Source organism: Leptidea sinapis, chromosome 18 (genome assembly GCF_905404315.1).
Source record: "Leptidea sinapis chromosome 18, ilLepSina1.1, whole genome shotgun sequence".
Taxonomy (NCBI): Eukaryota; Metazoa; Arthropoda; class Insecta; order Lepidoptera; family Pieridae; genus Leptidea; species Leptidea sinapis.
This window is the reverse complement of record NC_066282.1, coordinates 2,646,007-2,658,164: the sequence shown is the minus strand read 5'-3', so window position 1 is coordinate 2,658,164 and position 12,158 is coordinate 2,646,007. Positions and strand designations below refer to the sequence as shown.

General features: G+C 34.8%; 2 protein-coding genes across 3 annotated transcripts; one reads left to right on the top strand and one right to left on the bottom strand.

The window, feature by feature from the left end:
• Nucleotides 1–1,094: 1,094 nt before the first annotated feature.
• Nucleotides 1,095–4,051, bottom strand: LOC126969478 (alcohol dehydrogenase [acceptor]-like). Of its 2 annotated transcripts, XM_050814929.1 has the most exons (3): nt 3,764–4,051; nt 3,226–3,428; nt 1,460–2,929 (listed from the first exon to the last, which is right to left on the bottom strand). In XM_050814929.1, exons 1-3 carry the CDS (start codon nt 3,900–3,902, stop codon nt 1,493–1,495), a joined length of 1,779 nt encoding a protein of 592 aa, XP_050670886.1. In that variant the 5' UTR covers nt 3,903–4,051; the 3' UTR covers nt 1,460–1,492. The 2 variants fall into 2 exon arrangements, with proteins under 2 accessions (XP_050670887.1, XP_050670886.1); XM_050814930.1 differs by lacking the exon at nt 3,226–3,428 and having other exon boundaries at nt 1,095–2,929; nt 3,764–3,898.
• A 4,817-nt stretch (nt 4,052–8,868) lies between these two features.
• Nucleotides 8,869–11,384, top strand: LOC126969483 (tubulin alpha-1 chain-like). Its single transcript, XM_050814937.1, has 3 exons — nt 8,869–9,036; nt 9,592–9,814; nt 10,190–11,384. The coding sequence occupies exons 1-3, from the start codon at nt 9,034–9,036 to the stop codon at nt 11,314–11,316; spliced, it is 1,353 nt and encodes a 450-aa protein (XP_050670894.1). The 5' UTR covers nt 8,869–9,033; the 3' UTR covers nt 11,317–11,384.
• Nucleotides 11,385–12,158: the final 774 nt, after the last annotated feature.

Below are 12,158 nucleotides of genomic sequence, written 5' to 3'. Positions count from 1 at the left end.
AAACATCGTAAAAGGAAGTGTTGTCGAAGAGTAGTGATAGGCAAAATAGTTTTTTGTGGTAAGCGCGCAAACTTGAGTCTTATATAAACGTTTATTTTACCCGAGAGGACTCGATAGAAGATACATTAAGTTTCTTTCGGCACTGATCGACTATTTCCCGAGAGACCTGCATGACCCGTCTAATGGCATCACAACTTCCTAAATACTGTCGTCTGCTGCAGTCTGCACAGCAATGCATTTTGGAGGCATCCAAAATATCATAGTAACGACGGAAGAAAGGAGGTGTACCGAAGAGAGGAAGAGCGTTTTGTACAGAGATGACGAAGAAATATCCAATTAGTGGCAGTTCGTGGACGGTTTGGGGAGACATAAACGCCGACTGAAAAACCGTACATGCTTTTGTAACTGGGCTTCACTTACCTTCGTGGTGTATTGTTATGGGGCAGTACAATTGATATTAATACCATGTCTGTCCTGCAGAAGATTGCTATTTGCGCTATATTTTATAACCTACCTTAGGTCCTAAAGGATCTTTAAGAGAACTTTTTAAAGAAATACTTAAACATTTTAACTGTTGCATCTTATTAATGGAAGTGAAGGACAAATGAGCATACGGGTCACCTGATGGATAATCACCGTCGCCCACATGGCAGTAGAAGACCCAGAGAAAATTATTTGATTGATTAATTGAGATGGCGCAGATGGGGCGTGGGTAGATTAAAAAATATAGTCTAAAAAGGCAAAAAAATACTCTAGAAAAAAACATATTCTCAAGGTGAGCAAAATAAGGTTGAGAAACTATGGTTTATACTATATTGGGTTTACAAATAGTGAAATTGAAATATGTTACATAGCCATAACTACTGAGTCTATGTTGTATACATAGACTCAGAATATATGTACTAGCCTAGCGTATAGAGACGAACTGACAGCCTATAATTCCTGAACAATTTTGATTTGTCAATGTGAGCGTTAATATTCAAAATACTAATAAAGCTAATTCCAAGTGTGGCTGACTGTTTATGACTTATCGATCAAAATTGTATACAGTAAAAATAGATTCACTTTCCTTTTCTTTCTTGCTGTACCTCCATTAGAGATGTTCTCTCTCGTACACTTTGACTAAATACTAGTACATTGTCAGACTATGGGTGTATATTCTATCCTGTGGCTCTATAAATGACAGGCATTAACACACTTAACCATATGAGTCTCTTTTCGTGCAAAACCATTTATTCAAAGTTTCATTGTTAAATAGTAGATACTGTAATTATTTGTGTGTTTTTTTTTTATGGAATAGGAGGACAAACAAGCATATGGGTAACCTGTTGTTAAGTGATCACCACCACCCACAATCTCTTACAACAACATGGTGTTTAAAAAGGAGCTTGGTCAGTAGTAGAAACATTCCACCAGCAGATTCCAAAGCATACTTGAGCTTCTACTTCATAAAATAAGTAAAAAATGTAAATAAAACCATTTTTTTAAATTTTCAAATATTTTTTTGGCAAATTTTTAAAATAAATTCACTTATAAAGTATTTACACCGATATGTACAAAAACTCTTTGGCCTGCCATTATTTGGTTTAAATTTCTGTATAAAAAATATATTTGACATCATAGCAATAGCCGCGTTAATATTGCCACTGGGTAAAGTTGGCAATACTGATCCATCAACTACAAATAAATTGTCTATGCCTAGAACCTTAAATTGTAAATCAACTACAGATGAATTTTCATCTGGCAGCCCCATGCTACATGTACCTATGGGATGATAGCTTGTTAGGGTTAAATGTCTAATATAACACTCTAAATATGAATTAGAAAAGTATTCAAACTCTTCACAACCAGGAAAATAGTTTGTATTCATAAAAGCACCAATTGATTTCATTGATTCAGTTAATACAAAGTTTCTTAATAGTTTAACTCCATCAATCAAAGTTGAAACATCCTCCCTGTCACTTAAGTATTTTGGATCTATAATGGGTGGGACAACTGCATTGCTACTTTGAATATAAACCTCTCCTCGGCTTTTTGGACTCAAAATTGTTGTAAATATAGAAGATGTATGGTTTTCAAAAAAGTTTGCAAAATAATTAAACCATGTTTTATCCCTTAGATTCAAGCTTTTTCTTATATGGCTGCCACGATCTGTACTTATACCAACAGGTAACACCATGAATTGTATATCAGGTACTGTGGTATTTTTTGTTGACAAAAATCCAATAGCCTCACAACCTGGAGTTGTAAAGGGGCCTTGCCCATGAAAGAAATAATTGAAAATATTGTATGGATTGAAGAAATTAAAAGAATTTATTGATAATGATCTGTTAAACTGAACTAAATCTAAGCCAGTACCAATATGGTCTTGAAGATTTTTGCCTACTGGCAAGTCTTTTACTAAAGTTATATTAAATCTTTTTAATAATTTAGCAGGACCTATGCCAGACAATTGCAATATTTTTGGACTGCTTAGTGTACCAGCAGACAAGATTACACCATTGTTTGCAAAAATTTTAAAACCACCTAGAAGTTTAACACCAATACATTTATTTTCTTTTATCAAAAGTTTTTCAACAAATGTATTTGTTAAGACATGCTTATAAATCAAATCAGATATGGTCCATCTCTTTCCATCATCTTGATACAGAAGGGGTTTGCGAAAACCACTTTTAAAATCCATATCCAGTTCATTATAACCCAATTCTCTTGCAGCTTCTAACATACCATTACTTAACTCAGTTGTAAATCTGATATTGTTAAGTTTGAGAATATTTTTCTCAATGTATTCAAATTGTTCTTTAATAAAGGATTCAGGATACTTTCTGTGAAACCATTCCACATAATGTGATATGTTGCCTCTTACATGTATCATATTGTTTAACTTAGCAGACCCTCCTAAGATTTTCCCCTGTGGTTGTTTGCATTTCTGTAATAAAATTGTGACTTGACTATTCTAAAAATATTATATTCCACATTATACAGTACAATTTTTTTTTTATAGAATATATAAACATTTATTGGGAAATATATTATGGATGTAGTGAGTTTGAATACCTGTATAAAACTGTTTCATAAAATAAATAAATGTGTATAACATAGATTGTAATTGATGGGATATCATCATATTATGTTACTCCAGTTTGTCTAACAACTATATCCCTAAATATTTAATGATTTAGCCCGTTTTATTTACATTTCCATTTCATTTTATTTACAACTTACATTTCCCTCCATAGCAAAGCAGGCACTTTTCTGATGCACTGTTTCATATCCCCAATCATAAATAGAGCCATGTAACAGTGGACCAAGTATTGGTATCTCATACCACGAGTATGATCTACCACCAGCTTCAAGAACCACAAAGGTATAGTTTGTTTCTGTCGATAGTCTATGAGCTATTAATGAACCAGCAGTTCCCGAGCCAACTGAAATTTAATAGTTATATTTCATACAGAAACATTACTTCTCTTTGTTTTTCACAATATTTGTAAAAAATTAGATAACCAATGTTGAAGACAGCTCATGAAATAGGATAACCTGATTCTTTATGGAGGTTACTAAAGAAACAATTGACTAAAATTTATTTATTTACAAATATTTAATAAAATGAGTAACTAAAGAATTTACGATTTATAATTTTAATTTTATTGCGATAAGTCACTAATAAATATATCATATTTTAGGTTAGTACAGTATCATTCTTAAAAAAACCATTTTTATGAAGTAAATTTTGAAATGTAGGACTAATAATAAAACTTACTTATTATAAAGTCATAGTATTTAGATGGAATCTGCTGTTTTAATAAGAAGTCAGTGGAATAAATGAAATACAAAATAAAACTAAATGAATGGACACACAGAGAGATTATAAGAAATTGACACCAGTAGAATGGCGACATTGTTCTTTAGTATAAATTCTAATTTTGTACGCTCATTCATTCATTGTATTAATGTTTAAGTTATTAGTTTTGGCTTTAGGAAACAGCATTATAAAATAGGATTATCAAAAAAGAATTTATCAAAATAGTAAATACAAGGCACTTAATCATTTGACTTTGACATATTGTTTTTGTCTACTAGTTACTTACTACCAAGGAATATACTACTCTCTATTTTTATTTTTTTTGGATTTTATGACCTGGTAACTAAGACCTTTAAGTCAAACTACTCTATAACGGGAGCTAACTACCAAAGATGTTTAGTACTACGTTTACACTGGTCATCGAACAGCCTAGCGAAACGCTCTTATATTTGACTGTATGAAACGTGCAGTAATTGATAGATTGACAATTGAGTAATTGATTGACTCAATTTTATGAAAGTGCAGTGATTGATAGATTGTCAGTTGAGGGATATAATCTTGTAAAAATGGAGTTAGCCAAAATCCACTACATTTAAAACATCTGTTCGCTTTCAAAATTTGCCGGATTATTCTTCGTCACCAATCGTCCTACTATAATTACTATTTCAAACTTATGTGAATTCTCACTGCACGTTTCAAACTGTAGCTGTACCTACAACCAATAATATCAATTAATACAAATGTCTAGTATCTAACTTGTAAAGTAATACCTTCGTAGCATTATAGATCGTAGAAATATTAATCGTGCATAATAACTGTAATAAGCGTATGCCGAAAGATTCGTTCTGAAAAGAACATTTTATTTTATATAAATTACCTAATATTTACATCCTCTTTAATTGACAACGATATTAACGACAGTCTAATATTGGCTTGTTTCAAACTCGAGTATTGATTACTCTGTGTCTGTGAATCTAGTGGAAACTGTAATGTTATAAAAACGTCTATATTTTTATTATTTGGCTGAATGTAAATACCGTACTCCATTTGCCAAGAAAAATAAATATGTGTGTGTATGTGTGCAAGTATGTATGTTTCACTTCCACCGTGCAAGTCACATACGGTAGAAGTGAAAATTCTGAAAAGTTCCTGTTTAAAATTCTCATTGAAAAGCATTGAAATAATAACTTAGTAGTCGCTTCATGTAAACGGTATATTTATAAAAACATAAAAAAAGAATTGGGATTATTGAAACCACTTCCAATTTCATCATTTTCGATACTTATCAATGAGTTTATTTTAATCAGGGGTGGGCTACGAGAGATTGAGATGGATATAGGGTATCAGGATAGATGTAAGGTTTCCTATTTTTCACCAAGGTTAAAAATTATTTAATATTTTAATGTAAGCAATTATATCACATAATATATTACACATACTGCAGCTTTACAAGCCTCATATACGTCGCTTGAGGCATATATTACCATATAGACCTCCGTCTCGTGAGCTTACTAATTTGTGGTACTCAAACTTACAATTCACAGTTAGTCGATGCAACCTATGCATTTTAAATGGTCGCATAGATATCTCACCTCAAAACCAGCTAAATATCCAACGTTATGCTACAAATATTCACAAGCTTGGTTATGATCTAGTAAACGACATATGCCTATATTTCTTCTGAGTTATCTTATAATGATAATAATTATAACCGTCACTTTCATTCTCATTTGCATCATCAGTCCGTGAAGATGAAAGTGAAACTTCTTTAGAATCGTTGTGATTTGAAACTCGATGAAACGAAAAGGCGATAGTATTTTTAATCAAGCACTTTTTATATGTTTCACACACTACCGTGTGGGACTTGCACAGACACACACACATATTTATTATGTTTATTCATTTTTAAAAGATCGGCCGGATCATTGTCTGGTCGGTGAAGTAGGTGACGAACAAAACTAGCGCGTGCGTCACTGCTCGCTCGTGACTCGTGAGTCCTTACTGGGTATTCCCGTCGGTGTGGCCGCCATACATACTTACAATTTCAATACCTACACGTAGAGTGAGACAGGCATGCTACGGCCGTATATTGGTTTATAAATCAATATCTCAACTCGATAAAAAATATTCTTTACTAATATTATACAGTTATTATTAATATGCCCAATAAAATTATTACGTTTTTTCGCTACCACAACAATCACTCCTTTCTTTTAAGAAGGGTAAAATAAGATTTCGAGGACAACATTCACTCTACTCTATGTCTGATCCCATAGTGATAATGCAGTAGCGAAATCTGAAGTATATCTGTTAACGTCATTGCAAAAAAAAATTTTAATGCACAAAATTTCTTTAGCTATCTTTTATTTTACTCAAGCCAACACATTCATTCTACGCCAATCTACGAAAAGACTGGAAATAATAAAAAAATGCTTTATGAAAGGAAAATAGTCCACAAGATTCTTTATAACATTGTTACGCCTCCTAGATCAAATAATGGTAACGATCAAGAGGCTCATCAAAATATAATCAAAGAATTTGACACTCCCATTGGTCCGCTGGGCGACTCGCACCACATCGCCATACCGTGCCATGAACCGCCAAGTACGACACGGAGAAACTAATAGAGCAAGAGCCCGTGAACCCCAGACCTACCTACATTATTTTATAAAAGCTGAAAGTTTGCCAGCGCATGCTTCCAAAACAGGTAAGAACGATGGACGATTACGGAGTTTGGGTTGCAGTAGCTCTGGCAGGTAAATGGTGCTAAAGGTGCATAAAATACCGATCTAAATACATCAAATAATAAAGTCCGATTTTTTGGTATTACCTTCAGAATATTATTAAAAACCACCTTATTAATAATTGCCATACCCTTAAAATCGTGGCAAACCCTTGCCAGACACTCTTTATCTTCATGAAATTATAATTATTTTACTTGCGTCATAGTATAAAAGCTTTTTTTATATATTATATTTGGGTAATAAGTAGATGATGTTTCCTCATTAGCCCGATTCTTTTGATAATTCCAACCCCTTAGCAGACGTGGCTTTGGCAGGTAAACGGTACTAAAGGTGTGTAAAATACCGATCTAAATACATCAAATAATAAATTGCGATTTTTCGGTATTACCTTTAGAATATTATTACAAATCACGTTATTATTTACCAGATACTTAACATCGTGGCAACCCCTTGCCAGACACCCATAATGTTCATGAAATTATATTACTTACGTCATAGTATAAAAGCTGATTTTTATATATAATAGGTACTTGGGTAAAAGGCAGATAATGTTTCCTCATTAGCCAGACACTTTTTATATTTCCAACCCCTTGCCAGACAAGCATGTAGGTAGCTGTCAGATACATTCATTGAAATTATCCTAACTATAAGGTTTCTTTTGCTCCACATAAACTAACACGCATAGATACAGTTTAGCGCGTGTAATATTCTCCTGCGCGGAAATCACTCGATAATCAAACAATTTGAAGATCAGAGGAATCGGATCGCGAAGGGGTATGGTATTTCCATCAGATAGTCCGGTGGTCCCATTGAATGATAGTTCGGCAGATAAATAGATACATAGATAGATAGACATATTTTTCCTCGTATAACATATCTATTCGATTTTTTCTATATAAGAAAACTCCTTGCTACTAAACTTTTTCAATTGACTCATGTATCTAAAACTCATCTTCAAAAGTTATGATTGGCTTCGTAAAGGAAAGTTACACCCTATGCAAAAGATTTATTTTTCGAATCGTGATTGAAGATACATAATATATGTCTACTGTGATTGTAGCCTCTGAAATCTATCCGATTTTATTTTTTGTACGAAAACTCCTTGCTACAAAACTTTTTTAAGTTGACTTTGAAATTTAAAACTGAACTATATATTAAGCAATGATCGAGCTCGTAAAAGAAAGTCACGACTTGGTCTGGTCACCACCGCGTAAAATACTACCTTATAGGAAAGATTTAATTTTCGACTCATAGTTATAGAACACGTAAGTAATAAGGCCTCTGAAAGTACGCAAAGTTTAACTACTCTATTGATACATGATATACCAATCAAACTGTTTCAGTGTTGTTGGCGAAATTAAGTGCATGTATTAATCAACACATCGTTAATTAATGTTCTACCTATTTTTATACAGTAGGCACTTTGTTGCAAGTAGTAAATTAATTATTTTTTCATTAATGTGTTGCCTTTTGATATTAGCACGAAATTTAGTTTATTTTATGGGTAAATAAATAATAGACAGTTTCTGACAAATATTAAATACGTGTATTATTTGTTTCGCAAAATTTAATTCAATAACTAACGTGCGCGCGGACACTCAGGAATAATTGCAAAACAATCTGATATAAACATTGGAACATTTTATATGTGAAATAGTGATAAGACTAGGAATGTAAGATATAATACAAGATAGCTAGGATGATCAGTTGTTGAGCAAAAAAAGATTTGAATGTAGCTGTATTTGTTAAACAAACATGAAAAGATAATATTGAGATAAATTTTCAATAATTTATACTCATTATTGCTACATTTTGCGCATTTGAACGAACTGATCGCATCAATTGCATCGGCGTTGCACTCGGTATGGTCCGTACAGCAATCGAATCTGGTAAAAGTAATAATTTTGTGCGATGGACATTGGATATTGTGACATACCATCGAATATATTCCGGTAAAGGATTGCATCCGATGGTCCCACCCTACTAAATCAGATCATGTGCCCTAACTACAAGTATAAATTTTCGCATAGTCTGGTTGCGGCATAATAGCCTAAGCACATGGTCGGATTTGGTCCGACCGAACCATCGGACGCGGTCCGATACCAGACCGTATTCGATGTTATGTCGCTTTGTCCATAGCACAAAATCTGGTGTAATAATAATTTTGTGCGATAAATATCCGACATACCATCGAATATGATCCGCTACAGGTTCAATGAGTTCAGTGCAATGGTTCGGTCGTACTAAATCCGATCATGTGTATATGGTTTTATACTTTATGGTTTGGTAACGGTTTTTCCGGTGCTTATTGATTAAATATTCTTTTATCTTTGGCTCGTGTTCCGTTGAACCGTTTCTGTGGGGCGTGGGTTTAACTTTAGTATCCGTTCGGTAAACCACTTAACCGGTCACGCCGAACTCCGACTGAAATATAAATTATTTTAACTAACATTTCTTCATTAATTTCAACAAGAATCCATCAAAATGGTAAGAAGTTTCTCTTTATTGATTATAATAAGATTAAGTTCCGAAACTTATTTAAACCGGGGACGCGGTACCAGCCAGCGTGGAACTTAGCGCCATTTTGTTATAGCTTTGAGGCCGGTCACCGGGTGTGGCATTCTTTTTTTAAGTTTAGAAATCGAATTAAGCACTAACTGCATTTGTTTTTTACATTAGTGCGTTGTTTTATTAATACCTGGTAGGTGTCATCGACATCGGCACGTTATATTAAGAAATTCCTTTGTCTTCATATAAATGCTCAAGTTACAATACGTTATTAAAATACTTAAATAAATTATTGTTTTCTCTATATTTCGGTTAAAGTTCTATATTATTTAGAAGCGAAAATGTAGGGATTTAAATTTTAATGTCAATGACCCGAGCTTTCACCAGTCACAGCTTTCCGTTATGGAAAGTTACCCGTAGGTACCTATGTAGCCTATCTATACTAGTTATGTAGCTTGTTCAGCCTAAGTGTAGGTATATATATAATCATTAATCAGTATTATTCCTAAATGTTTTGTGTTCTTTTTTTTATAGCGTGAGTGCATCTCAGTACATGTTGGTCAAGCCGGAGTTCAGATTGGTAATGCTTGCTGGGAGCTCTACTGTCTTGAGCATGGCATCCAGCCTGACGGCCAGATGCCATCAGACAAGACCATTGGTGGTGGTGATGACTCCTTCAACACCTTCTTCAGCGAGACTGGTGCTGGCAAACATGTTCCCCGCGCTGTCTTTGTTGACTTGGAACCCACAGTAGTTGGTGAGTACTAGGAAGAATTACTTTTTAGAGGGACCGGACACTTATCTTACTAAAGGCAAATTATGTTCATAGTTTGCTGGTGTGGCATGAGGTTCATTTCAGATTTTGATATAATGATCACTTATCCACTCTTTATATTAAATTATCAAATTAATTATTATTTCTTAACTATTTAGTTTGACCATCTTTTTATAAGTATTTAAACTTACTAACCATAAAATTTATCATATCTGTAATATACAAAGACTTGTTAGTATTTCTCAAACCGAAAATAAAGTTGTCAAATATTAGTTAGTTTCTTTTAAAGATATTGAAACTTATAATACCTGATAGATGGAAACAATATATTTATGATAAAATTTTTTTTCTTTTCAGATGAGGTCCGAACTGGAACATATAGACAGTTGTTTCATCCAGAACAACTTATCACTGGTAAGGAAGATGCAGCAAACAACTATGCCCGTGGTCACTACACAATCGGCAAAGAGATTGTTGACTTAGTCCTGGACCGTGTCCGTAAACTTGCTGACCAATGCACAGGTCTCCAGGGCTTCCTCATCTTCCACTCCTTCGGTGGTGGTACCGGTTCTGGTTTCACTTCCCTGCTCATGGAGCGTCTCTCAGTTGACTACGGAAAGAAGTCTAAACTTGAGTTCGCCATCTACCCAGCACCACAGGTCTCCACTGCTGTTGTTGAACCCTACAACTCAATCCTTACCACTCACACAACTTTGGAGCACTCTGATTGTGCTTTCATGGTTGACAATGAAGCTATCTATGACATATGCAGACGCAACTTGGATATTGAGCGCCCTACTTACACTAACTTAAACAGACTTATTGGCCAGATTGTGTCATCCATCACTGCCTCCCTGCGTTTCGATGGTGCCCTAAATGTTGACCTTACTGAGTTCCAGACTAACTTAGTACCATACCCACGTATCCATTTCCCATTGGTGACATACGCCCCAGTCATCTCAGCTGAGAAGGCCTACCATGAGCAGCTCTCTGTAGCTGAGATCACTAACGCTTGCTTCGAGCCAGCTAACCAGATGGTTAAATGTGACCCTCGTCATGGTAAATATATGGCTTGCTGCATGTTGTACCGTGGTGATGTAGTCCCCAAGGATGTCAATGCTGCCATTGCCACCATCAAGACAAAGAGGACCATTCAGTTTGTCGACTGGTGTCCTACTGGTTTCAAGGTTGGTATTAACTACCAGCCACCAACTGTCGTCCCAGGAGGTGACTTGGCTAAGGTACAACGCGCCGTCTGCATGTTGTCAAACACCACAGCCATAGCTGAAGCATGGGCCCGTCTCGACCACAAGTTCGATCTTATGTACGCCAAGCGTGCCTTTGTTCACTGGTATGTTGGTGAGGGTATGGAAGAAGGAGAATTCTCAGAGGCCCGTGAGGACTTGGCTGCCCTGGAGAAGGACTATGAAGAAGTCGGCATGGACTCCGTCGAAGGTGAAGGCGAGGGTGCTGAAGAATACTAAGTTATTATAACATTGACTTATTATTGTAACATTTACTAAAATATTCCAAATAAACAAACTAAAAGATTCTTTTTATTTCACTCTTCTCCATTCCATATAAAACCTAGTAATACCCATATGAGTATTATTATGGTACATGTTACCTTCTATGAACTAAGTATTTTAGCAGGTTGATACTTGATAGTATCTAGTATGTAACCATAACCAATTAGTATTTATTGTGTATTTTCAATATGGGTAGGTAGGTAGTAATTAGGTATAAAGGTTTAAATCTGTATGCCAAAACAACGCTCGTCAGCGTTCTATTTCAAATATTTTAAAGATTCACTTACACAGTGTAATGAAAGTCAAAAACTACCTAGGATATAAGTCCGGAAGATGCCTCAGACAGAACAACGCGCGTCATTTTTTTTTTTAGTTTCGATACCTACAATGAATTTATATTTGTATACCTACAGCCTGATGTCGCTCCACCAGTTTGTGGTATCGTAGTGTTGTAAAGGTGCGTACACAATATTATATACAATATGCGTACCTACAGCATTTCCCTTCTGCTTTTCGCAACGGTATGGAGAGAGAATAACATTTTTGTTGTTGCATTTTACTACCGCCATTGACATCAAAACAGTTTTTATTTTGTGGGTTCAACAAACAACAAAATGTACACACAAAAACCGAGACAGGTATCCCGGATTTTTAATGCACGTTACGTGCGCGTGAAATGCTCATTTTGCGCGCACAAGACGTTTAAACTATTAGAATTTTTAATAAAATTAGTTTATTGTCTGGACCTTTCATGATGCATCTCAAGTTACCTACGTTTTACCAACCTTAACAATTCT

What these genes read in the sequence shown, in the direction of transcription:
- LOC126969478 (XM_050814929.1), bottom strand. Translation starts at nt 3,902, where the DNA reads ATGTCGCCATTCTACTGGTGTCAATTTCTTATAATCTCTCTGTGTGTC. An exon ending in ATACTATGACTTTATAATAA is followed by an intron (nt 3,429 to 3,763) that starts GTAAGTTTTATT and finishes ATTAAATTTCAG; the next exon opens with TTGGCTCGGGAACTGCTGGT. An exon ending in GCTTTGCTATGGAGGGAAAT is followed by an intron (nt 2,930 to 3,225) that starts GTAAGTTGTAAA and finishes ATTTTATTACAG; the next exon opens with AAATGCAAACAACCACAGGG.
- LOC126969483 (XM_050814937.1), top strand. An exon ending in CTTGGAACCCACAGTAGTTG is followed by an intron (nt 9,815 to 10,189) that starts GTGAGTACTAGG and finishes TTTTCTTTTCAG; the next exon opens with ATGAGGTCCGAACTGGAACA.